The sequence below is a fragment of the Thunnus maccoyii genome, chromosome 15 (genome assembly GCF_910596095.1).
Source record: "Thunnus maccoyii chromosome 15, fThuMac1.1, whole genome shotgun sequence".
NCBI classification, from domain to species: Eukaryota; Metazoa; Chordata; class Actinopteri; order Scombriformes; family Scombridae; genus Thunnus; species Thunnus maccoyii.
In genome coordinates this window covers 22,293,782-22,321,206 of record NC_056547.1, presented here as the reverse complement: position 1 = coordinate 22,321,206, position 27,425 = coordinate 22,293,782, and the positions used below count along the sequence as shown (strand labels likewise).

The following is a 27,425-nucleotide window of genomic DNA, read 5'->3' as shown; positions in this document are numbered from 1 at the left end:
TTGTGTGAAGCAAATATTTATTGGGCTACTACCAAGGAAAAAGAAACAGAGGCTAAAGGGTTGTTATAACATCCAGCAATGTCTTCAGTGGAAGCACAAATCACTTTACGTCACAATGGCTGATGTCGCATGTAGCCACATTTAGAATGGTTCCCTCTGGCCTGAAAAACAGAGACAGAAAGAGATTTAAGTACACACGAAATTCACTTTGAACTGACAAGAGTTTTACACACAAATGTTGAGTGTGATCTTTATAAGTAAATAGCTCCTCTACTTTTGTCTTTATAAATATTTGCTTTGACTTGAAGTTTGATATCGATGTAGTGTCTGTATGCTAAATATGTACCTAGCTGGGAGATAATTAGCTTAGCTTCGAATAAAGACTGGAAACAGGGGGGAACAGCAAGTCTGGCTCTAGGCAAAGGTAATAAAATACACTGCCACCTCTAAAGCTCACTAATTAATGCAATGTATCTCGTTTGTTTAATCTGTGCAAAAAAAAAGAAGTGTTAAAATGACGAGTTGTGGTTTTGTGCCCGACTATTTTTTACTCATAAGCTTTAGAGCTTCTGCTAGGTGGCTAGCTCTTTCCCTGTACTACCAGTCTTTATGCTAAGCTAAGCTAAACGTCCCCTTGCTCCAGCTTCATATGTACTGTACAAACATGAAAGTATTGACATAAACCATTATCACATTAATGTTTTTCTAATAATATTTATAATAAACATAAATGAATTAATTAATCAATATCAAAATAGTCAAACTATTCCTTAAAGACCATTAGATTTTATTTATACCAGTTGAAACCAAGCAACTGAATATGAAATGATATTGACACAACTCACTGAATAATTGCTTAAAATTGTCAATCAAAGAGAAATCATTTAGAGAAATCCGAAAGGTTTGTTTATGGGGTCCCTGTTGTTCTAGTAACTGAGCAGAGTTTATACTCAGTACAGAGCTGGCTTCATCACCAGCAGGCTCCCGAGTTGACAACCCTGAGACATCAGTGGCAAACAGCCACAACACAATAAAAGCCAGAAGACAAACTGGGAACATAAAAGCTTTACAGACTGTATCACAAGTCACAGAAACAACACAGTTAACAGTTATGTTTTGATTTTCTAGAAATAAAAAAGATGAGCATCAAACATTTAAAAAGGTCAGTTAATTTATCAGGACTAAATTCAGTCATAGAATGGGCTTGTTTCAGAGTCTTGTTTTGAACAACTTAGACACTCTGATTATTTCCTCTGACCTGCACTGAGTAATGGTTGATTAATACGTAATAATTGGTTTGGTATACCTCAACCCACAGAGTGCTAAATATCAGAGCTCAGAGGTTGGACATTTTATTTACACCTACTAGTGCAGCATAATATAATTATTACAGATAATATGTTTGTCAGGAAGTAAAACAGATTGTTTTTTTTTTTCATTCTCCATTTCATTAGGCTTTTAAATCACCAACTACATAAATAGATGCAATGACATTATAGCAAATAGGTGTTGACAACTTACATGGTGCTCTATGTCACTTCCAACGTGTTGATATTTGCATGCAAATCTTTTGGACAGGAATTTAGAAAAGTACATCAAAACCAGGAGGCAAGCTTTGATAGGCACAGGCTCCACTGTTTGCTATGGACTTGTATACTCAGCTCAGTGCTTAACTCAGAGTAGAACAAACAATGAAAAGCTCTAGGCTCAAACAAACACTTTTATCAAGGCAGTGTGCAGGGAGGAGTATAATTTGATGTAGCATGTCTATCCTGGGCAAGTCTCATTAAAGGGACCCGCTTCTTAAAGTGCACTATTCAATGTTTTACAAGGGTGACTCCTCGCTGCCTGATTTAAACTCTGCATCTCCCACAGACCAAGATAAAAGAACTCACTGTCTGGGGTTCCTGGAGATGTCTGGAGCCTCCAAGCCAACTTTCAAGACGGCTGGTAAGGTGATATTTTCTGTGTGTTTTAATTAAATCTTTACTTATCAAAGTGCTATTTTCTACAGGTTTCAATACATGGTGTGTCACGCGCTGAATGCACACAGTTTACAAACACACTTGAGAGAAAATAAGTGATTTGAGATACGAAAGCCACTCTCAAACCCAGTAGTTGCATAAAAATAGAGGGTAAAAAGGCAGCACATCCCAGAACTATTCACATTGCCTCTTGAAAGGCATCAGTGACTTCATGATTCGTAGAATGTGTATTCGACCTGAATGATTTGAGAAATTAAAAAATATTTCACTGCAAATAACAGACACATTTAATGAGCTCTTATGGTTACTGAGTTCATAAATGCTTTTTGCAAATAGCAAATTGATTTTCCACCAGAAACTTAAACACAACACAAAAATGTCTGGCTTTCAGCCACCTCCCTAAATATCATTCAGAGGCAGCTTCTTCCAAGCCTGATCCCAGCCCTCCAGAGTGCCAGCATTTACATTTGTTATTTCCCAGTTTAGGCTCATTTGTATTTGCTCATTTATCATGACTGTTTTGTTGGAAATATTTTGGTGCCTCCTAGGTCTGGAAGTCTGGTCTTTGGAAGGATGGGGTCAGAATATGTGGACATTCTGCCGTTTCGAAATTATCCAATTGTGAGTTTTGGCATAATCAAGATGCTACAAGGAATGAACTTTAGAGGCACATGCCGATAAAGAGGAAAATCTTCTGATGAAGGGCAGTATTTGATTTAGTGCTTTCAGACATGGCTGCTACACAATAAATGGAGATTTTACATTCCGGAGTGTAAAAGAATTGACTGTGTAGCTTCGTCTCAGATGAGATCCTTGATAGACAGGCGCTTTAGAGGTCTGCCTTATTACTGGTTTCACTTTCAAGGAGAATAAGGCACCACCATAAAAAGGATGCTTCAAACTGTCTTTTTCTCCTCTGTGTGTCAAAGACTAAAGAGACAATTTTCCTGAAGTAACAATCAGGAGATCACTCTCAGCCTGCACAGTGTCCACAAGCAATCTTCTACCTATCTCAAATCAAACTGTCCAAAAATGGAGCTTGACTGTACAATAACCGAGCCATAAACTACAAAGGGCTCTGTTCCTGTCTTTGGTTTCTGAGATGAGTTGCCTCTGACTGCATCCTGCTGGCTTTTCATGTCTGGTCTTTTTTGTGCATATGTGTGTGCGATTAGGGGGACTGAGATCTGCCTCATTGACATTCATATATGCATTTGATGTCAAACAGTCTAAATATTTAAGACACTAGAGGGCAAAGGGAAGAAATCTGGGAGCAGTGAGAAGATGCAGGATTACTGATTGATTGTCCTCATTGATGCCAGTATGTACTGCGGTGTATGCACTTATGCACACATCTGTAGGAGTGATTAGCGTCATGTACATGGTTATTAGTGGATGACTGGTATGTGCATGTGACATGGAGTGAGAGAGAGAGCTCATAAATATCTACATCTGTGTGTGTGTGTGGCGTGTGTGTGTGTGTGTGCGCTCACTTCACTCTGCGTACCCACATCGCTGTGCGTTGCTGTGTGCGTCTTTGTGTCTTCGCTCACGTCCAAACGATGAAATTCAAATAAAAAATATCAAGGCAAGGATAACATTTGGATGCTGTTTGGATGACAGGAAAATACTGGCCTGGCAGTGATATGCCTTTCATGTCGTCACTTTGATGGTCAATAAAAAAAAAAAAAATCCCTCTCTTTCTTGTTCCCACTTCCTCACAGACAAAAGTCCCACACTATTTTTCACAAGCTGTCTTGCCAAAACCCAACTTTTTCTAACAAATTCAGGCGCTTTCTATTATGGAATTCTCTGTCAGACTAAAGCTATCTTCCTGTATGTATATTTTTTCAAAAGGAAAATTAAATATGTTGGAATAATATTCAACACACATGCTCTCTTTCAAGGTTATCCACTCGCTTCGAATGTTATCGCTCGACTAAATGGGCGTCATCAGTGGTTATCAGCCTCATGGATATGAGTTAGAAGGAGCCTGCTATGCCTGCTAGTAGGTTCAGAAGGGTGTTATTATCCATTGGTAAGATGGAGGTCACCTTTGAGTTACAGACACTATATAGCGGCCGTAGTAATTGTGACCTGAGGAATAGTTCCGATGACGTCAATATAAGATGACTTGATAAGATGGTTTTTCACTTGTTATGAGGAGGTGGGTTGGGTGCATGGCTACATTGTTAGCTAGCAACCTGCAATTTGCAAGCAAGAGATGACAGTTCAAGACCACTGTTCACCTCCGTAGGGACATTTTCACTGTATTTTACTGCCGTTTAACCTGACAATTACTGCATTCATAACCGACGGTTGCCACATTTAACTACATTTCAAGTGATCATTTTAACCCAAACCATTTTCCTAGCCCTAACCATGTGGTTTTTGTGTCTAAACCTAACCAGACCTTAACCACAGCATTGTCACATCATAAAACATGTAGCATAATGTAACATAGTAGCATATCGCCTACTGGTAGGTGCCACTGTCCTATTCCAATGGGTTGATATGCACCTACTAGCAGGTGTAGCAGGCCCCTTCTAACACATATCTATGAGGCTGACAACCATTGATAATGCCCATTCAATAGAGTGATAACATCCAAAATGACTAGGATATCTGAGGCTAATAACTACACAATGCACAAAAGCACAGATGCATAGACACAAAAGTGTACATGCTGCTGAAATACAGGACAGGAGGAAGGTGATGTGAGAAAGGTGTGACGGAGATTAAAAAAAAAGTGGGTTAGATGAGGTGACAAGCCCAAAGAAAAGGTGGCGGAAAAGAGAGAAGAGGGTGAGAATGAAAAGAGGAGGAGGGTCTAATGGCTGTACAAAACCATGTCCCTTTTTTCATTTTCTTTCTTCCTCTGTGTTCCCAAAATGGCACTGCTGAACCATAAAATGCTGCAGTGCTCACCTCTCACCCTGCCTTGTGTCTGACACAGATCGGGTCGCAACAGTTTGACACCGATAGCCGCCCTCACCGTTTGTTGTAGAGTTCCGGTTATCACCGCTTGCCGCCGTCATCCTCGTTCCCACGTGCTCACCAGAGGCACACAAAAGGAGGCAGAGAGAAAATGGCATTTGAAATTCAGTGAAAATAGAGTGGCACAAAGAGAACGTTGATGAAAAGCATTGCGGAATTTAAGAGGGATTGAAAAAGGTTGCACTATTTCATTTCAAAGAGGGTTTTTGTTCTCTGCCTTTGATGCAACTGAAAAGAGCTTCACTTGATGATGGAAAACAGAATAGATTCATCGGGCCCCTTTTTCATGGAACATCCTACTGCTGCAAATAATACTGCTACAAAATTAACCTTCTATAAAAACACAATCAATCAGAAATTTGCCTTGTGGCTTCCTTCTTTCTCATTCATCTTTAAGTGGCAATCTATTTCATATAAAAAAAAGTACTTTAGCTATTCTTTTTAGCCGATTGATCTGTGTACTTGAAGCAAATACCTATAGACCCAGTTTATAGAAGTCAAGACAATTCCTCTGGCACAAAGGAAGTGATGCATTTTACATTTCCAGTTTGTTTATGTCACAGGTCAAATCTGGACTTTTCCTCTATATTTCAGTCTTCCATCCAAGCCAAGCTGATGCTTTTTACACCCAAATGAAGGGGTTTTACAAAGATGCATGGATAACTCTGCAAACGGAACGGAAATAAAACGGAACAATTATACATGCTTCTACACACATGGTTCTGTCACCTTCTACTCTCTCTGTAATAACACATGGATGCCAACAGTGTCAATCACACGCTACATGTGTTGTCATTCACCCATACTTATGTTTAAGTTTTTAGAAGACTTCACGATTTGAAGGGATTAGTGAAGGAATTACTGCCTGCTTCTAAGAGCCATCTAATCACTACTTTATACTCTTTCAATTGTCTGACAACAGAGACAGAAAAATGTCAATAAAAACAACTCAATTGTGTGTTCAGCTATGCTGAAAAACAATTTAAGTGATAATACAGAGGAAGTATGTGTCTATGGCAGTCACTCTTCTTATCATATGGAGGCTGTGCTGCACAGTTTTGACTAAAAATAGAAAAAGAGAGATTAGTGTAGGCATGATTTTCATGTGAGGGACATTTTAATTTGGCACACAGGTGAACTCTGAGAGGTGGGAAAAAAATTACTACTTAGTTTATATAATGTCACCAACTTCAAGGAAAAATTCACTGTTGTGAATATGATGATTTCTTTAAACTAGGTCACCTATGTAGTAGGAATGCGCAGTTATTTTTTAATTTTGTGACCTATGACTATAGAAAACTAAGAAAAGGTTTGTAGATTCCCTATACCGCTCTTAAGGGGGAATCCTACAACAACCAGAATGCACTGAACACATCCCATCCAATTAGACCGACTCACTCTACTAACAGTGTGTTCACATCCAACAGAGCACCAAAGACAAAGTTAGCAGAGACAAAGTTAGTGAGCAGCAGCATAATATCTCTTCACTGAGGCTTATTTTCATTTACAAAACGTTTTTCCTCACCGACTCTGGATACATTGCAGCCGTTTTCAAAGGATCATAAAACAAACCAGCGTGCTGGAGTCAGTTAAGTTATGCCGGATGACGCATTTTGTGTCACCCAGCAGACTTTTGCTGGCAAATGAGCGGGGAGCTCTGGGTGAAGGCAATATGGAGGGAAGTTAGATATTGGTCATTTGCATATACTACCCACACTGTATTGATACAATGCTGGTTGAAAATCGGCAAAGTTTCCCTTTCAGCTAGCAGCTCTCCGGTAGTTGAAGATACTTTAGTATGGGCCAAAGTGATGAACCAACTGACCCCCATTGCCATACCTAGAGCCACATCAATAAAATCAAGGGCTTCACATATATTTTTGGTCATGATATGCAGTGGGTATAAAGTTCTGGGCCTTTAAGTTGCTAGAACTGGCCTAAATAGGCAGACACAGTGAGGTAAGGCTAATAGGAGTCATTGGCATTCAAGCTGTTATAGTCAAAGGCCTCTGCTGGGGCCATGAGGTCCCATCTGATCATCAAGGGGAACAGACATGAGAGAAAAAAAGAATGAAGCAAATCAGACGGTTGATAATATGATCTAAACAAGCAACGCCTTAGTGCTTGAACCCAACTTTTTAAAATGCCGACTGCAGCAACACTCTGTTTAAGATAAACCAAATCAGAGCATCAGATAAAAGACAGAGAATGTTTTAGTATAATCTATTAAGTAGTGCACCCCCTTCTCTTCCTCTTCTCCCACACTTTTTTTCTCATTCACCTCATCACTCTCTCTTCTGTTCCTTCATCTCCTCCCCCTCTGTCTTTTGTGTGAAGAGATGGGTGGAGGTGTTCCACATTACTGCGAGCTATATGCAGAGTTTAGCTGTGCTCTGCGCACCTCCATGCACTACAGGGTGCATGTTTACTCATTTAGCATGTCAAGACATGAGGAGGGAAATTGTCACCTTCTCTCCAGCTAAGTAATGACATATAATCTGAGGAGGACCTGTGTGCTGCCTACATTGGCTTTATTTATAGCATCATTATTCCAGGTGTAGACGAGTCTTTTAGAAGCCCAAAATTCAACTGTTGAGTTTTAGGACTCCAACCACTCATTTACTTCTCTGTTGTTCCGCTCCCTCTCCCCTGGTTCAACTTGGCAACAGTGCCATGTAAGTTTAAAGAGCTTTGTTAAATATTGATAATGGGTTTCATTGACTCAGTCACATCTTTACTCATTTCACCACAACTTGGCGTATTTCTCCTGCAATAAAAATAGCAGAGAGGAAAAAAAGCAAACAGCGTGTGAAAGCGTGTGTGTCCTTTGAGCAGCTATTAGACTATCTGTTTGAAACTAACTGAGAAATGGGCCCCTACAGCGACTGCTGTTCACTGCAAAAGGTGAATGAGGCCAGCATTAAGAGTTCTTCCTAAGTTTTATACCCACCTTTCAGATGTATGATGTGTCACAAGCAGGCGCATCCAGACACACTTACAAGCACAAACAACACTCAGTGCGAATAAAGACACAACCCACTGCGAATCAGCTTTTAACTTCCAGTAATTACAAATTATGAATATAAATGACCCCAGCCTGGGCACATTTTTGGATAGAGTCATCATTTTGAGAACAATCAGCATGCAGCAGCTTTGAAGGTTGGAGTTACACGCAGATATACTCACAGACACGCTGTGCTCAGTGGAAAATAAGCAGATTCAAAGATATGCACTCAATATTTGTACTCAGACACATTAATAACAATGAAAACTGTGAAGTTTTTACTGCTGTGAATAAATGGCTTTATTTTACGTGACAGAGATGAATCAATAAAGTCACAAAATGAGTGTCATCTTTGTCCTGTTGCTAGACGATAAGCTGACAGTTGCACAGTGCAAGTAGTGGCAAATTCAGTGATGGCTGCGTTCACACAGGATGCATTTTTCACCTCCTCTGTGACTGTCACAACTAACAAGAAAGTGTAAAATGTTACATCTATAGATATAGCATGCTATAGATGGGTGGTAAGCACCCAATTCAACACTACTGTGTTTCTCCTTGGTGTGTCTTATTTTTTTCTTTCACAGCATTCTCACTTATCACTTATCACTTATTGCTGTACTGCTGGTTTTCTTTGCTCAGAAATTGATCTATACTACTGTTACTACTACCTTTCTGAAACTTCTGTCGCCAACCCAATACAATGGAAGTGAATGGAATTTAGTTTGTCAGCCTTGCAGCATTGAAAAATCCCATTTACAAAAATTCAGCAGGCCATGAGCACCACATAAAATCCCATTCAATATCCAAATTCAAAGCTTTGTAAATTCAGCAGCTCACCATGAGGTCCATGCTGTACTGCACCCACTGGGAGATCCACTGATATTTAGACGTAGATTCAACTTTTTTGCTTCGCAGACATCTTTAGGGTGGGATTGCTTCCTCTTACATGTTGATAAGCCATTTTTGCTGCGATGCAACTATTTAATTGGTGTTAAGGCTTGAACACGGAACATGGGTTGCACATAAGCAAACACGCTGTGAAAGGTCTGCATGGCTCTGTTTTTTAACAGGCTGTCTACACCAGACGTTTTCTCAATAATGAGTCTCACACATGCCAGACGGAGCACACACGCTACACGCTTTTCATCAATACAGCTGTCTGCAATACAGCTGTTGACATGTAACAGGCTTGTACTTCACACTTTATGTGTGTAACTGCACCAAAGCATATTCTGACATCTATTTTCTTTGGACTCTAATTTTGTAAGTATTTTGGTGTATTTGTGTACCTTTATTTCAGTTAAGAATCACCAGCCTGACTCAAACCAGGCACGTTGCGGGTCATGGGCAGTGTCTTAACCCCAAAGCCACGGGGACATCCCATAATTACATGGATTTTGTGTACTGTAGTTGAACGCCACTACTGGCCTGCTGTAGTGCTGCTCTCACAATCCATGGCCAGTGTAGACAAGGTGCCATATGACTTATTTTTTCTTTTCCATATTAAAACTTACCTTCTGGCAGGAAGTTGGATCTACCAATCAGCTTGTTTAGCATGCAGAACTACTCCATGCATTGTTTAGATTTAGGAGGTGTAAAAATCAGCTCCTCTGCAAGCCTCTGTGACCTTTGGTGGTCCAAAACACCCCTTTCTGCATAGACCCCCAAAAACATTTACATGTATCTTTGTACAACTATAATTCCAGCCTAAGGCAGCTGACCTGATGTCAGTCAAATGTGGATAACACTGAAAACTGAGCCAGCACACCTCTTGCTCTAAATAAATCTTACTCACAGAGAAATATTGCCTCTAAATATCTTTCATTCAGAACGTAAAGCTACGGCTGAGACATGTTCTACTTGGAGAGCTCGTGGCATCATCAAAAGCCTGTTTGCATCCAAAATGTGACACTCATGGGATGGAAGAAATGTGTACCAACTATAACCAAACCACTGAAAAAAATGATAAAACAGTAATGCAGCCTTAAAGAACCTCTTCACTCATCCTCCCATGCAGAATGTATAGTCTCAAAAGTGGAAAATGGTGTATATATGATGGTGAAGGAAAATGAAAACCCATCTGTTCTAAAGCTCTGCCATTTTTGCATCGCCTTGTGATGGTCATAGGACTTATTATTAAAGACAGCCTGCCTCCTTCTCAATTAGGACAGAACAGACACAACATGTGGCAGCATGAAATTCACTGTGACACCACTAGCGAGCAGTGCCAACAAAGAGAAAGGGGAAAAAAACAGTAAGTGTGGGGCTAAGGGAATAAAATATGATGGAGAGGAAGGGTGAGGAGTGGGAGGAAAGATGAGGAATGATCCCTGATTGTGCTTGTCTTATGAGGGGCATCCATCAGGAGTGACACCCCGACAAATAACCCCCCCCCCCCCCTTTTTTTTTTAACCCATATTCAATTATATAGCGTCATGCAAGTTTTTACACACAGATGCATACACATGCACACGCCCATACATAGACGCAAACTGAAGCGCACATGCACAAACCCGCACATTTATACAGACACTTGCACAATAGTCACTTCTGATTAACATGTGTGCAGCATATTGCACTTATATTTAGCATAATTCTTGCAGAAGATTGTTTAATCTCTACTGAGGAAGATGTATTGCACAAAGGCAGCACTTTTATATGTAATACAAGTTGACAGTTTCATGAGATAAAATAAGAATGAATGGAGAGTTGAGTCGCAGCTACACCGTGCATGTACAGACTCCCACGTAAATTACAGTTGGACGTAAATTCAGCAACACACATTAGAACTGGCTCAAAAATATCAGAGACAGGAGAAAATGAGATTTTAGCAGCCTCACCTGTTGGAAAGGAAAACGGGGACATCTGAGTCCTGGCGGACAGTTGGCGCGATGTACCTGGGCTCCAAAATGCTGGTGGAAGAGAGAAGATAAAACAAGTGATTAGAAGAATATAAACTAGTGATTGAAGGATAGTAAGAGAGAGAGAGAAAGGTGGAGAAAAAGACAGATAAAGAATATGCTTGGGGATGAGAAGGAGGTAATCAATGTTTAACTAGTTTGAAAGCCAAGAAAGTGTCAATGAGGAGCATGTCTTGAGGTATTCCTTTGCAGATAAACAGTCTCACCATGTTGGGCAGCTTTGCCTTGGCAAACCCAATGAATAAGTAAAGAGATGAGTTCAGTGAACTGTCTGTGTGTAATATTTCAGAAATACAATGGAACCGGGGTAAAAATGCCACAATATTTTCAGGAGAACAATTTGGTCAAATTGCTTTGGAGAGTTTCTATAAAGAAAAGGTAACAAAACACCTACACTGCAATATCACAGAAATGATAATGGTGTTGAAATGTATTTTTGATTTTCAACTGATCTTGATCATGTCACGACAGTTTGAGGAACTGCTTTGTTCCTGCATAGAATCTCTTGCTGCTATTAAAAGGTGCCATTTCTAATATGGAGTCATATTAACATCAAACAAATATCTCTCACTGAAGCCACTATGTGCAGGATTTGGACATTTCGTTGTTTTGAGAGTCCTAGTAGCAACCCCCCACCAAACCCCCCAACCCGTCCTCACAAAAAAACAGGTCTAAAATTCAGGCCAGCAAAAACGTCATATAGTTACGTTTTATGCCATCTAGCAGCCATAGTAATTTTGACCCAGGGAAGTGGTGCAGTTCAGATGGCGTCAATATAAGATGACTTGATAAGGTAATTTTTGCCTTGTTAGGTGGAGGCAGGTTGGGTGGATGGCTAGATAAATAGTGGACACTTTGCTGCAGAAGACCACTGTTCACTTCCGGTTTGCAACTGTGAGTATTATGTTTCAAACCGTGAGTCGGGACATTATTTTGAAAACTATAACATTGTGGTGTTTACTGTTGCTATGACGATGAAGGTTGCATAACTTTAATGAAGCATACCCATGTTTCAAGAGAACATTTTAACCCCAACCATGATCATTCCCTAACTCTGACCAAGTGGTTTTTGAGCCTAAACCTAACCAAACCTTAACCCAGGCGTGGACCGGCCATTGAGATGTTAGAGAAATTGATGTTTGAGAAACTTTTTTTCCCAGCCCCAGCATTATATAGCCTATATACAGATATCCAATAGGTCATCTTAGCTGCAGCAATGGATAAAAAGAGAAAACCCACAGCTGGTGGTGCAGAGATGGTGCACTTTGCTGGCTGACGCTGAAAAGTGTGCTAAGATAACAGATTTATTCAAGCAGTCTGCAGGTGATGATGAGGACATTGGCGAAGAGGCAGAAACATCAAAGGGGAGTGAGCAAGGAGCAGGTGCTTTGTCATGCTTACATGCTATGTGCTGTGAAATAACTAAATGAACTAACTAAAGAATGAAATGTTTTGTCTTTCAATAAACATTTCAATAAATATGTCTTTCAATGCTAGAGTCCCTCTGCAGGTTTGACCATTTCTAAGGTTTAACTAGTCAGACTCAGAGAGGATTATGCTGAATGTCACTGAAGTGTTCAAAACAAGGTCATCAACTTCAACTGTAAATGGGTAAAATCAACATGTAAATTTGATAATTTTCTTCTGGACTACTCATCAATTCTTCTTCATTATAGCCTATAAGACATATAATATTTGATAGCCAGCCCAGCATTAAAAATTATTTGTGAAACACTTACTCTACAGTCTAAACAAACAGGTGAACATGGCTCCAAACAAGAAAGGGAAAGGATGGAGGTGGAGGGAGCAGGAACCAGCACAGATCCAATTAGAGGTGTGTGCACTATTGAATGTTATTATGTGACTATGTGACTATGAAGTAAATTAGAGCACAATATATCATTCATATGATCAGGGTGGACTACTTCTTTATTAAATTACAAGATAAATGGTAATTTTGCTGCATAATACACCACATATGTATTTACCTATGTCAAGGTTGGACTATTTATCATGAATTTAATGAGTACAACAATATTTGATGCTCATGTCAGACAGTCCAAATGATGTCTGTTTTATGCATTTTTAACAAACAGATGAACCTGAGAGAGAATGTTTTGAGGAAGTCTTTTCAGGCACCTCTGTGGAGACAGGTATGTGTGACAACCAGCCAATGCCACTGAGCAATGGAGTTTAGTAAGTAATTGAAGCACAGATATGTTTTGTGCTCTTACTGATTGAATACAACTAATTACAGGTTATCTGGAAAATTCAGTTGCAGAGTCAGAAAGGGAGAGGTTTGATACAAACATGTTGTGTCAGATTTGTTGTATCAAATCGGGGCTGCTTGACAGCAAATTCCTGGGCTGCTTTTTGTTGCCAGTCCGCCCCTGCCTTAATCACAGCGTTGTCACACAATAAAACATAATTATTTTTTAACAGTGATTTGTAACAGTTTTGGAACTCTGGAGTGCATTACTACAGCCACTAAATGGCGTCAACGATAGGTTGTTTTTGTCTGCCTGAATTTTAGACCTACTGTATACCGTTGTTTTGAGAGAGTTTTTTGATCAGAATGTGTTGCAAAGTCCCTCAGATCCAAATCTGTACCTTGAGAATGAAGGGGCCAAAGCAACATGTAGAGTGCACCAATTTCCATTCTTCTACTGACAAACGTTTCACACCAGCAAAATACTGTGATTTTAACAATGCTTGAATCATATAAAAGTTCACCACATAGCAACTCTGAATATTCGACTTGTCTTTTGGGTACAGTGACAGTTTGGAGTGTGAAATGGTCAAGCAATTCCTATGTTAAAAAAATCCAAAGGGCTGCTTTGGTGGGCTGTGTTGCTTCAGGCACCAGTGAGATGATCAAATACCATCCAAGATGTCTAGATGGAGTAATATATACGAGTTTAAAAGCTAATTAGATGCCAAAACACTGCACAGTAGTTCATAATATGTAAAGTTATTATGGCAGCGAACATTTAATCTCTCGTCACAACACAAAACAGTAAAGGGAAACAGTAAAAATGCAGCATTCAAGTTAAAAAGCAATCTACAATGAATATTCACTAACAAATAAATTTGATTGGGCAATGCAGAGACTTGTCCATTAATGTTGCCTTGCAATGATGCAAAAGTTGAGCCATTTTTATTTTTCTTTTTTTTTTTTTCTTTTTTGCCAAACAACCTTGTGTCAATGCAGTGGTCCCATTCAAATGATCAAGGGAGCTGCTTTTTTCAGTGTTGTTCTCCATGGAATTATTAAATATAATCTGTGTGTCATGACCTTTACTTGAAGAACCATAATGAAAACCAAGAGGATCCATTACCACTTCTATACCAATCGTAGCAAAGAGCAGGTTTTATGTCTCTACAGGGATGATTTGGTTCATTACTAGAACCATAAGAAACTGGTATAAGTCTCATTCATACCTGTGTGCCAGAACTTCTGGTAATAAGTGGAAATTCTTATGTTTATTCAAAAGATTAAGAATGAACCAGTGGTTTGAGTAGCTGGAAACATCATTTCCCTCAGACTCATTACACTGCTTCATGCAAAGTTTGCTTTTGTGTCTGCCAAAACAACATTGTTTTATGCTGTGTTGACAACAATTTTATAAACCTAAAAGGGGACGTGTGCCAAATTGACACATTAAAGTCTGTTTAAAGACAGAGTTGCATGAAGTCTTATAAATTGCCTCAAGTGACGAGACTCTAGGAAATGTTGGTTGGGTCTGAAGACTCCAAGTTTGAAAATGAAAATAATCTGGGAATGTGGAGTTAGAGTAGTCTATATCTGTAGCCAACTCCTCATCTCTAATTGCTCTAGGCTACATTGGCTGCCACTACCATAGCACACCCGAATCTCTAACTGAACTGTCGGCATTCAAGTTGCATTGTGGGTAACGTAGGCACTGGGTTTTGACAAGAAAGAAGAATGTGTGGAGTAAAAACAGATGCTATCGTTGGTTCTGTTGCATCTGTTTTGAACTGTCTATTGCAAGTCCAATAATGTTATAGAAATGTAATGGTAAATCAGTGGTACTTTTACAGATATAATAATAATAAAAAAAACACCACTGTAATAAGAAAAGGGGTGCACAGTTAAATGAATCTTATTAAAAAATAATTGTCATTAATCAAGTTTTATTAAATATTTACAACAAACAATTAACAATAAAGTCACGTTACCACAGCAAAGATTAGCAAATTATCTAATTAGAGAGATAGAGGAGAGAGCGAGAGAGAGAGAGAGAATTGACAGTTGCAAAGAGGAGGTTATTTATCATGATGCAAAGCACTGCAGTTATAATAATAGTAATAATGCTTTGTCATTTGCATTTCGGCTGGAGAGTAAAATATCTTGTGATACAATGCGCTCACTCATAGCACCATCCTCCGTCTTTGAGCATTTGAAAATGCCAGAATGTGGGCGGTGGGTTTGATCCAAAAACAGAGCACGGACTGAGGAGTGAGTTCTGAAAGCCAAAAACCTCAACGCTTGGCAAGTTATCTTTGAGTCATAAGTAATGCTCAACAACTCTATCACATTCCCACAAGCATATCATGGTCATTTTGTGTTCTGATGCAGTGAAAATCTCACTTATTGTATCCTTAACTGTTGTGACGGTTTCTACTTTGCTTTCTAAGTTCTTTTTTGTTTTTTTTCCCCCTCTAAATATTTTATGAGGAGCTGAAAGAGGTCTCGGGCGTCTTCTCCCAGGGACTGAAGGGTTAACATGGGGGCTGGAGAAGAGAGAGAATGAGAGAGCAGATTTCCTGATTGTGAACAAACACATTGATTGGACCTATAACCAAGTCTGTGTCTCGCATGCCCACCTCAAAACCAATCTATGGATCTCTCTCATAGACTATTAGACTCATTTTGTGGTAGCTCCCTTTCCACCCCCAGGCAAACTGTCACGGGAGGTGCAACTGCCTTCTCTAGGGACTTTGAAGTATTTTCCTTAAGAGCGTATATCATGACACATAGAACCTCTTTTTTTGTTGCCTAGTTACAAGATTTCTCAGCCTCCTTACTTAAAAGATTGCTTCAGCCGACTGAATTCTCATAAGCAGAATCCACAAATCAAATGAACATGCTGCTGAGCACTGGAGCTAACGAGTGCATCTCCTACATGAACAGGTTAGATATGCTAACACACACATAAAAAAGAACAAGGATCTGTAAAGTGGTCATAAGCAAAAAATGCAAGACAACATGGTGAAGAGGTGCTAAACAATGAAAGTAGCACTGATGCAGTTTATGGATCTTCAGGGTCAAGCTCTGATCATATTTTTTTTTGATCTCTGTTTCACACATTGCCATTCTGTCGCTTTCTACTTTTCTCTGATTTGCTCAATCATACACTGATATAAAATATACACACATGCACACGAGTTCATGCACACACGCAGACTTGAAGACGGAAAAGGCCACCTGCCAGAGAATAACAACAGACCTACACTAATCAGCAACAACATTAAAACCACCTGCCTAATATTGTGTTTGTCCCCTTCGTGCTGCCAAAACAGCTCTAACCTGTCAAGGCATGGACTCCACAAGACCTCTGAAGGTCTCCTGTGGTATCTGGCACCAAGACGTTAGCAGCAGATCATTTCAATCCTGTAAGGATGCAAGGTGGGGCTTCCGTGGATCAGCCTTGTTTTTCCCGCACATCCCACAGATGCTAGATCGGATTGAGATCTAGGGAATTTGGAGGTCAAGGCAACATCTTGAACTCTTTGTCATGTTCCTCAAACCATTCCTGAACAATTTGTTCAGTGTGGCAGGGTGTGTTATCCTGCTGAAAGATGCCACTGCCATCATGGAATACCGTTGCCATACCGTACCGAATACCGTTGTTCTCTGCTTGGTCTGCAACAGTGTTTAGGTAGGTAGTACACCTGTCTATCATAGCCAGCATTAACTTTTTCAGCATTTTGTTTTACAGTAGCTCTTCTGTAGGATCAGACCAGATGGGCTAGCCTTCGTTCCCCACATGCATCAATGAGCCTTGGGTGCTCATGACCCTGTCGCTGGTTCACCGGTTGTCCCTCTTTGGACCACTATTGGTAGGTACTGACCACTGCATACCAGGAACACGACACAATCCTGCCTTTTTAGAGATGGTCTGACCCAGTCGTCTAGCAATCACAATTTGGCCCTTGTCTAAGTGACTCAGATCCATCCACTTGCCCATTTTTCCTGCTTCCAACACATCAACTTCAAGAACTGACTGTTCACTTGCTGCCTAATATATCCCACCCCTTGACAGGTGCCATTGTAACAAGATAATCAATATTATTCACTTTACCTGTCAGTGGTTTTATTAGCTGGAAGAAGAGAGACGAATGCAAGAGGGAAAACTTTGACCTGTGTCTCTGCCGCTCACACACTTACCCAAGTTGAAGGGCACAACAGGTTCAAATGCACAAGCTTTATACCTGCCAACCTCCTCCTCTCACATACCCACAAACGTGTCTTGTTTCTGACAATCCAACATTTGCAACAGCCCATCGATCAGGCTGCTAAAACAAACTATTTGGCCACTCACTTCTTTTTCTCTGTTTGCCAAGAGTGGAACATTTTTAATTGTCAATTTGTTGTTCTGTTGTGTCTTTTTTTTTTTTTTAGTTTGAATGCTGTGGCACCCAACTGCCAGCCTAGGTATGCCAACTCCACGACACAATAAAAGGAGCTTCACTTAATTGCTCTCTCTTAGTGGCAGTATCTAATATCTCAGATTTGATTACTGAGACAGAAGAGGTTTAAATCAATGCTAAAAAAAAATATGGTTAGGGTGGCTGAGTAAAAGCTAGGAGAGTAAAACACTCCGAATTCAGAACGTAAGCATATATATAGGACCTTGGTTTTAACTGAGTGGCCTTGGTGTTTTCAAAGAGAAATCCAAATAGTAACTATCACCCATTCACAGCACATTCTCATCTATACTCCTGTGGTTGATAAAAAAAAGCTCTTTAGCTTCTCCTTATCAGATTTTTCCTGCAGACTCTATCCTTTCTCTCTTTCCTATAAAACTTTAATAGCAGAATATTTAGGTTATGGTCAGCACCAGAACAAGAACAGGTAGGCATATGAGGCGTGTGTGTGTGTGTGTGTGTGTGTGTGTGTGTGTGTGTGTGTGAGGGAGAAAGAGAGAGAGAGAGAGAGAGAAACAAAGAGGGAAAGATTTTAAAATATGTCAGTGTCTGAAATAGTTCTCATAACTTTTTCACACTCTCTATAAACATTTACTCGCATCTCTGCATCAGCTGTTTTGCTGCCAAAAATAAAACTTTTATAATGTCTCCCTCCATCACCATCTCACACATTTTACAATCTCTCTCTATCTCTCTCTCTTTCTCTTACTCAGGCTTTGCTCCGTGCATCTCATTTCTCTGCTGACACCAAGAAACCCCCATATTGCCACTTCCACCCAGGGGGAATGTGTGTTGCAGCTTCAGTAATTATCCTGCTGGATTGGAAGTGCTGAGGCCAAAAGGGGAAACCTCAGAGTGCAGTAAACCTTGCTGTCAGTGTCACCACCACACATGGTAAAAGAAAGTGCAACCCAAATTTAAATAGGTCATCAACAGAAAGGGCAGAGTGAGCAGAGATAGAAAAATAGAGAAAATAGAGATGTTCTGGGGGTTTTCTTTTCTTTCTGCTTACCTGACACTGTAAACTCCCCACAGAATCAAGACAAAAGCCAAAATAAAGCAGGAAAATGCACTGAAGAAGCAGTTTTTAATCCTTTTGTGTATTTGTCATGTGAGTAAACATATTCATTAAGCATATTCACTGTGTGTTCACAGATGTAATGGTAGAAAACCAGAGAGAGAAGAAAAGTGGTGAATAAAGTTTCAAAAACTGAACTTTCTTTTCCAAACTTCCACTGCAAACTTTGTTACATTTACCAAACAGCTGTCTGTTCTCTTGCAAGATATCTCATGTAAATGGTTTCTGTATGGTAAATACGCAACTTGGATATGTGCTCCATTTTTAATGAGGTAACTGAGCCCCATTTCTACATGGGTTGAGCTACTAACATTCAATTTTAAGATGTTTCCCCAGCAAATCTGAAAATTAAATTACAGTACATGTTAGAGAAAAACAATTATATCACTGTTCTGACTGCTCATTGTGATTGGCTGACAGTTATGTCAGTATCTCCTTGATCCATGCACCCTGAATGCATCACTGTAAGTACCACTTTTCTTTGTGTAACTTTTCGCCCCTTGTATCTTAGCAACCACTAGAGCTGCCAGCTATCTGTAACACAGTAACCAAAATTAGCAGTTTACTACTGAGCACAAGTGAGCGGAATCAATTTTGTCAAACCTTTTGTTATTTGATGATAATGTTCCAAATGAAAGGTTTACTTCACTTCACTTTACTTCACACGACAACAGAATATATTAGAGTTTGTTGTTACTTTCTCATTCAATATTGCATTGAGTAGATGACAGAATAGTTTTACACAGCTGGCCAAGAGATGTTCAAGGAGGTAATGATGGGATTATGAAGGTAATATAATAGAAGTAATATACTGTAGTTTGGCAAAGGTCATTACATACTGTATGTGCTAGCTGGTATTACAACAACAGCATAATATACTGTATATATTTGTGAGAGCAGGAATTAACAGATATTTGAGTGAGCCTCTGATAAGCTGTGAATGGTGTTTAACTAAGCAATAATATAAGATAATTAGTGCTGTGATGCTGTGGGTCACTGCAAAGTTATATTCACTTCATAGCAAATCTCCCCCTTGATTCCTGTTTTAAGATCTGAACTCTGGGTGCTGTTAAAATTCATATAATCAGTAAACCATTATATCAAGGAAATATAATCAGAGAGATGTAGCTAATATAGCTGTTCAGCTGTAGGCTGTATCAAATAAAACTACACATCTATGACACATCACACAGTATATCACTGCGTCATGTTTAATAATATATGAATCAAACTAGTATAACTGTATAAGGCTAATACAAAATTTTGTGACATGGAAAATTGTGGAAAATGGCAATGTCATATTGAAAATACTGGCTTACCACCTACAGTGTATATTTGTTAATGCTAAAATTTGAATCTCAACAATATATTCACCTGATGGGTGGGAGGATAACCAGGTCTAACAAACCGATTTGGGTTGTGGGGTCGAGGACCTCGACACCAAGCATTCACCAACGGAGGGGCTGCCTGATGGGAAGGAGTCGCCCTGTAGGGAATGTTCTGAGCGACTGAATGCACAGCTGTGAAAGAACAAAAGAGTTAGGAATTAAAGACGGAAAAAGTTATGTGAAAGAATGTTGGAAGCATTTATCTTCTTCTGTCTTTTACAGTAGTTGGTTGATCAGACCTGCTGAGTCCCATTGCAGTCCCGGATGATTTTTAAATATAAACAGTCATTTTAAAAACGTATATGATACACATGCGGCTGATATTTTGATAATTCACAATGAGATATAAAGTCTTATGGTTTGTGATGAAGGATCTTAAGTAGCTAATTCACATTTTCACTTCTGCACTCCTAAGGATTTAATAAAATTCAACCAGAGAGTAAATAAGTGTTTATTTGTCAAATGCACTAACTTGTAAAGTTTCCACAGTGGTTGAGTCACTGCAGCTTCTAAACACCTTGTTATCTTGTCTTCTACTTCAACACACTCAAACACACATGCTGTGAATCAGAATTAACACAGAAAACAAAATGTCTACATGATCGCCTTCCCAATTTAAACTATTACTACAAACAGTATCAGTATCAAAGAAGCAACATCTTCAGAGAGGCAACTGACTGTATCATTAAATTTAGGTGATTGTATACTCGAAAAAATTGCAAATTGGATTTAGCAAACTTAACAGACTGACATCTATGATGTCAAGCCAAATTTGACTTTGACTTGCAACATCTTATTTGAAACAGAAAACAGGAGGATTCATTGAAAATATGATGTAAAAGTCATAGCTTTTTTGCAGTATATTATAGAGTATAGCCCATTCCTACACATTTCTGTTGGATCTAGGCTTTAAAACTGGTTTGATTACTTGTCCATGTTGTTAAAATGTCACTTTATTATTTATGTTAATATTAGACCACCTCAAACTGTGCCAGAGATCTGTCCGTGTTCCGTGTTGAGCTCGATAAAAGGCACAAATTAATTGATGTCACAAACAGTAACAATACCACTGGTGTGAGATAGAGACCACCAATTGTCTCTTCCACGGCCTCATTTGCATCTGCTAAACATACCGAAATAATTTGCAAATGATATATTGATGTTTTAAAAATGCTACAAACAGAGCCTTTGAAGCACAAGGCATGAAGGTTGCTGTAGCATTCAGCTAAGTTATCCTCGCAAAATAAATGCGCTCAACCAGCGATGATCATGATAAATTCTTCATGTGACCCACCGTGAAACATAATACCCATGCCTCTGCACACATATCTCCCAACACGCACACACATTTGACAAAGATGCCAAGGTATAAGCTTACCTTTGGCTCTGTTAATGGTAACTATCTGCTGAAAGGTGCAAGGTCTGGCTTTCTCCTGAGGGGCAGCTGCTTGCTTCATGCCTGCCTTGGCAGCACTAGCCCAGGACCTGGCATTTACACCCACGCCATCTGTACCTGCAACTGCAATATGCACAGCAAGGAAGCAAGGATTAGCATTTCACATGCGCACTGTATTGTCTGGCCTGTGTCATGTAAAGTGTAATGCAGAGGGTAAGCTTAACAGAAGTGTGTTCTTTTACACTGCAAAGACATTTTCAGCAGTCCCCCTCCCCTCAGGGGATCAACAAAGTGCTATTGAATCAACAGGGGTATGCTATCAGAGTGAATTCTATCATATCAGCACTGGCTGTAAACTGCTGGAGGAGTGCCAGCACTATGTATCACATATGCACATTTATTGAGCAGGGCAGAGCTGCCTTTAGCTAGTTGTGCATCTGCTAAGAAGTAGAGGGGAATTCAAGCAGACCTGAAAATAACTGAATTATATCATTTTTGTATCTATTTTATTATCCCACATAAAAATAAAACATTGCTAAGCAGAATACACCTATAGTGTCGCCATGATCCCACTGTAGAAGGCAATGTATGTACTGTACAGGCCATTCTCCCCACAAAAATTAACAGTGTACTTGAGTTGTTGTTGACTTAATTCATATCTCTGTCCACTGTTCTGTTCTACACTAACAGCCAGTATGGAAGGCTCACCGTGTAATTCACTTTGCCACTGCACAATAATCCCCTCATTATGAAAACATTTTCCCACTGAGTCATCCAACTGAGGAAGTACTTCACAGTGTGTTAACACCTACACAGAGAGACACAGTGTTTGCATGTATGTTTGTGGGTGCGCATGTAGGCGGGTGGGTGGTGGACTTGTAGGGGATTATGATACCCATCGATAAGGTTGTTTTGATTAGGCTGTTTTGCTATCGACACAACCAAGGATCAAGAAGTAGGTCCCAAGTTTGTGAAAGTAAACAAAATAGCGAAGCTTATAGGCCGCCTGCTTTATTGCAGAAACAAATGAGCTTCATTAAATGAGTTTTTAAAATGGCTGAGGGAAAAGGGCAAAACTCAGTGAGCTGGATTGTTACAAAATTTGCACTCAGCAAGTTCTGAAAGCCAGTGTTTCTGCCTGGGACAGGTGCTGCTGCCTCTCTCCTGCCTTTAATTAGCTGAGTATGACGGTGTCATTAATATCAATAATACATTGTAGGACAGGGATGTTTGTGTGAGTTTGAGCATTTGTTCCTCCAGAGATTATTAAGAATGATAACCGGAATATTTATACAAACTGATAGAGGGAGAGGCATAAAGAGACAGAGCTAGACACAGCTAGACAGAGACACATGGCAGATTTATTACCTCTAGGAGGCGGCAGGTTGTTGGCCTTCAGTACCTCACAGCTGATGGTTGGAGAGTTGTGTTGGCTGGCCGAGCCAAATGTTTGAAGGTCCAGCACAGATTTCTGGTCTCCTGCGCAGATGGAGGACACCTCATGGGGCACATTTTCCATCTTCCTCTGATGGGAAGCTCCAGTATCCTGGCGGTGGTTTTGCGAGTGAGTAAGCCCTCTTTTCCCCTCTTTGGTATTTGGATTCCCATTGCGCAAGACACACAATGCTAAAGGTTTCTTCGGGGGCTGGAGAGCTGGGAAGTCAGCCAGTAGGTCATAAGCTTCCTGCTGCGTTGGGGCTGCTGGTGTTGCATTGGTTTTCAGCTTTGCCTGATGTGCTTCTGCTTTGCCTTGGACAGGAGCTTGCCCTGGCACAGTCATGCCACTTGCCAAAGTGTCAGTGGGGATGACACGAGGGTTGAATGAAAAGGAAATCTCCCATTGGCCTTGCACCTTCCCTGAGGCTGGAGCCGCTGTGGGTTGTGGTAGAGTGCCAACCTTGACGGAAGATAGTGCAGGAAAGTCCTCCTCACTGCTAGAAGATGGGGAATCCTGCCTGCTGTCAGAGCTTGATTCATCGGGTGAGTGCAGAATTTCATTTTCCTCCATGTCGGAGTCACTGACGTCACTCACTGGATCATCACCACTGCTATTAGTGGCACAACTACGCAAACCAGGTAGCGTGACAAAATCTTCATCATCACTGGAACTGCTGTCTGAGCTGCTTCTAGTATCCTGCTCATCCTCACTTGCGCATGTATCAGTACGTTGTTCAGAAGGAAGTGCAGGAGGATCTTCCTCATTTGGCAGGTGTGAGGTAGGGTCCTCAGTGGCAGGGCAGGGAGGAATCGTTGCTGGAGGTTGAGGTTCAAGTTTTGTCCCTGCAGTAAAGGGAAGCACTGGTGAAGCACTTTGTTTGTCACTTCTGCTGCCTGACTGTGGGACCTCCTCCGCATCTTTCTCCTGACATGACATATGACAGTGAATTGTTAACATAAACATAAATTACCTTAATCTTTTAATTAAAAAGTTTTTAATAGAATAGAATTAAGATAATTGTAAGGTTTGGATATTTTTTGGATTGAAAAGCATAGGATTACCAAGACCAAAAAGAAAAAAAACCCTGAAAACAACTAAAGCCTCCAAAGTCATCAAGCTCACCAAATTTCTTTTCCCCTCTGTCGCTTCCTTATTTGGTTTAATCTTTTCTTCCATCACAGGGCTCAGTACCCGCACAGGCTCTGCAACATGGGGATGTCTGCGGCCCGAGAGATAAGGGCAAGGAAGGGTGAAGTCAGTGTGGTATTTCTGCTTGTTCTCCTCACACTGTGTGCTCAGACTCAAAGCATCTGTCTCTTTCTGCTGCTCCTCAGCCCTAAACAGGGAGAGAAACACAAACATGTGTGGGAGTGCGGTGGGGTTAACATCTTTTATATGTAAAAGGCCATCACGCCGTAATCGCTACCACTATAAGGTTAACTTGCTCATGCAGTCTTGTATTCAGCCTTTTTCAATGAAGAAAGTGAAGTGATGCTGGAAACAGGTTTAATTGGAGTCACTGGCAGAGTTTTCTGTTTTTTAAATCATATTTTAAGATTTTTTTTGGTAGGACACAACATGGTTGACCTGGAGGCGTGTTAAGTGCTGTCTGTGCACCACCATGATTTTACTTTAACATTGCCATATTTGACTGTACTTTTAGTTGAACCTCACATTTGGCCTGAGAGCATGAATCACTGAGTCCATGGCTCCATCCTGCAAGTGAGGTGCAGCACCCGCTTCAAACCATGACTTTTTAATGAGGTTACTCTTTAGTCACCAGCCTGTCGACTGTCGAGCCACGATGCGGAACAGACAGTCCAGTGAGACCAGGGATGCTTATGATAACGGAGACGTCATGGAAGCTCCTGGCAGCCGGTGAGCAGATGCCGTACATTAACATTATCCAGTGAGTCTATGACTTCATGGCAGCTCACCTGATCTGCACTGTAATGTTGAAATCTAGATTAGAAATAGGCCCAAACTATCAATTTTCTATAGGCCTACCTGCTTTGGGCAAATGTAATGAATTTTAAAATGTCACTGTAGCTGATAACAAAACAGCTTGTATAGCACTTCAGGAAGACCCAACTAATAGACTGTTAGACCTCTTCCCTTCTGAAAAAGGGCTGCAGAGTGTATGGAACACAATGTATGTATTGTAAAAACCCTTGATTCATGACTTTACCATTTATAACTGCAGAGAGGATGGCTTATTGGAAAGTAAAGCCCATGAGTATTTAATAATGGATTACTAACATTTACGACTTCATTATTACCTAATAAAAAAGAAAAACACCAGCCAAAGAGACTTGATAATCCAAAATGTGTTTTTATCAGGGGCTTATAACTGATCTATCAAGCATTAGTGGATAATTATTAAGCTCCAATAAAGGTGATGAACCCTTTATAAAGAGTGCCTCGTTAGAAAGTGTCAGTGTATTCTGCTTTATGATATTACAGTATTAACTTCCATGCTTAGTTAGAGCTATTGAGCAGCCTATTCCTGGAGAGTCATATGAGATGATACCACGCTTGAGAACAAAATGATAAAGCTACATCTCAGGGATAGCTCATCAAAGGTGATATATCATATAATCAGTGGTCAAAGAAGTATTCAGATCCTTTGCTTAAGTAAAAGTACCAATACAGCAACGTAAAAATACTCCATTGCAAATAAAAGTCCTGCATGACAAATCCTACTACAGTAAAAGTACATAAGTATTATCAACATTGTAGTAAAAGTAGTGGTTTGGTCCCTCTAACTGATATATTATTATAGATGACATCATTAGATTATTAATACTGAAGCATCATTGTGAAAGCAGCATGTTACTGTTGTAGCTGCTGGAGGTGGAGCTAGTTTGAACCACTTTATATAGCCTACAGTTAGATAATTTAATCTAGTGGTTCCTAACCTAGGGGTCGGGCCCCTCTAAAGGGTCACCAGATAAATGTGAGGGGTCGTGAGATGATAAATGAGAGAGGAAAGAAGAAAAAACAAAGTTCTGATACACAAATCTGTTTTCAGATTTTGGACTTCTTCTCTAATCTTTGATTTTTGGTGAAATATTGGATCATTTGAACATTTATTAAAATGAAACCATGTGAGAAGTTTAGATGGAAAAAATCACTATTTGGTGGAGCTGTTAACAACTCATAGACATCTGAAATGTGATCCCAACTACACACTGCTTTTTGTAAGACATCAAAAGCCAAAAAGGTTGGAAACCTCTGGTCTGATCTTTAACAATGCGCTGTATTTTAAAAGCTTGTTATATTATCCATTGTGTCAAATCTTCATCTGAAAAGTAACTGAAGCTGTTAAATAAATGTTGTGGAGAAGAAAGTACAATATTTCCCTCTGAAATGTAGTGGAGTGGAAGTTTAGAGTAGCATCAAATGGAAATACTCAAATAAAGTACTTAAGAACAGTACTTGAGTAAATGTATTTTGTTACTATCCACCACTGCATATAATATCATAGCTAAGTAATAAAAGGTAAGAAACCATCACTTTCACACATTTTCAAACACATTCATAAGCATATCATGATGTATTACAGTAGCTGGACAACGTAATCAAATATTTTAAGCTAACGTTATGTGTATTTTGTGTTTTATTGTGCGTATAGATAACACTAGTTATGGACAGTTTATGTGTCATTCTAGTAAACTCGGCCTTACCGATGACTTATTTTGTCATGTGGAGTTTTGCAGTCTTTGTTCTGCTGTCTCTCAGGCGATCTTTGACATATGTCAAGCTTCTCTTTGACCTTCATTGTTCTTCTCCAGATTTCTTTGCAAACGCGGTCAAACTGGTCGTTGGGCACATGTGGATGAATCCAGGTGGAGCGCGGAAACGGCGCCAGAGCGCTCACGAACGGTTTTGGAGTCGGTGGCATCCAATGATCCTGCTGCAGCATCGTTTTCCCTCTCTTGTTCATACTGATTGGCTTGTCAATGTCTTGTTACAACATTCAATCGTTTCTTTTGAACAGGCTTTTTTTTTGAAAGGAAACAATGAACTTCACAGGCTGCCATAGCAACCACTTGAAATTCGGAGATGTTAATTCAACGGTAGATTAGACAATTTCACAGTTTCAGACGCTACAAATGTGAGTTTATCTCTCCGTGTATTTCCTGTTGCGGTGTTTGCTAATGTCAGAAGAAGAATGAAAAAGTTGGACGTGACTTGTAGCAACGCAAATGCAAATATCCTGTGGGCAACTCTACAGTTATGTACACAACAACTTTCCCAGAATGGTCTAGGCTATGAATCATTCCAGAGGCCTAACACAAAATACCGCGAAGTTGAATCTGTTTCTCTGAAGAAGATGCAATAGGCCTATTATATCCTAAGAATATCTGATCAGGAGGGACAGGAGCTGTCCAATGTTGGCAAAGTTTAATGTTGCGGGAAGTCTATTTATGATTACTGCCATACATGTGGCCAAGGGTCGAAGGCCAACGCACATTCCATTATCCCGACTGTTTCCACGCAGGGCGCATTGCGGGAAACTAATTATACCGGTCATATGCAAAAG

General features: G+C 40.0%; 1 protein-coding gene and 1 long non-coding RNA gene across 2 annotated transcripts; one reads left to right on the top strand and one right to left on the bottom strand.

Moving 5' to 3' along the window:
* Nucleotides 1-26,906, bottom strand: LOC121913851. Its single transcript, XM_042436730.1, has 7 exons — nucleotides 26,566-26,906; nucleotides 24,002-24,215; nucleotides 22,810-23,803; nucleotides 21,424-21,564; nucleotides 20,032-20,177; nucleotides 10,827-10,898; nucleotides 1-161 (listed from the first exon to the last, which is right to left on the bottom strand). The coding sequence occupies exons 1-7, from the start codon at nucleotides 26,823-26,825 to the stop codon at nucleotides 111-113; spliced, it is 1,878 nt and encodes a 625-aa protein (XP_042292664.1). The 5' UTR covers nucleotides 26,826-26,906; the 3' UTR covers nucleotides 1-110.
* Nucleotides 1,663-19,437, top strand: LOC121913852. Its single transcript, XR_006100384.1, has 4 exons — nucleotides 1,663-1,950; nucleotides 16,871-16,991; nucleotides 17,554-17,586; nucleotides 18,293-19,437. It is a non-coding gene; the product is annotated as an uncharacterized LOC121913852 (long non-coding RNA).
* Nucleotides 26,907-27,425: the final 519 nt, after the last annotated feature.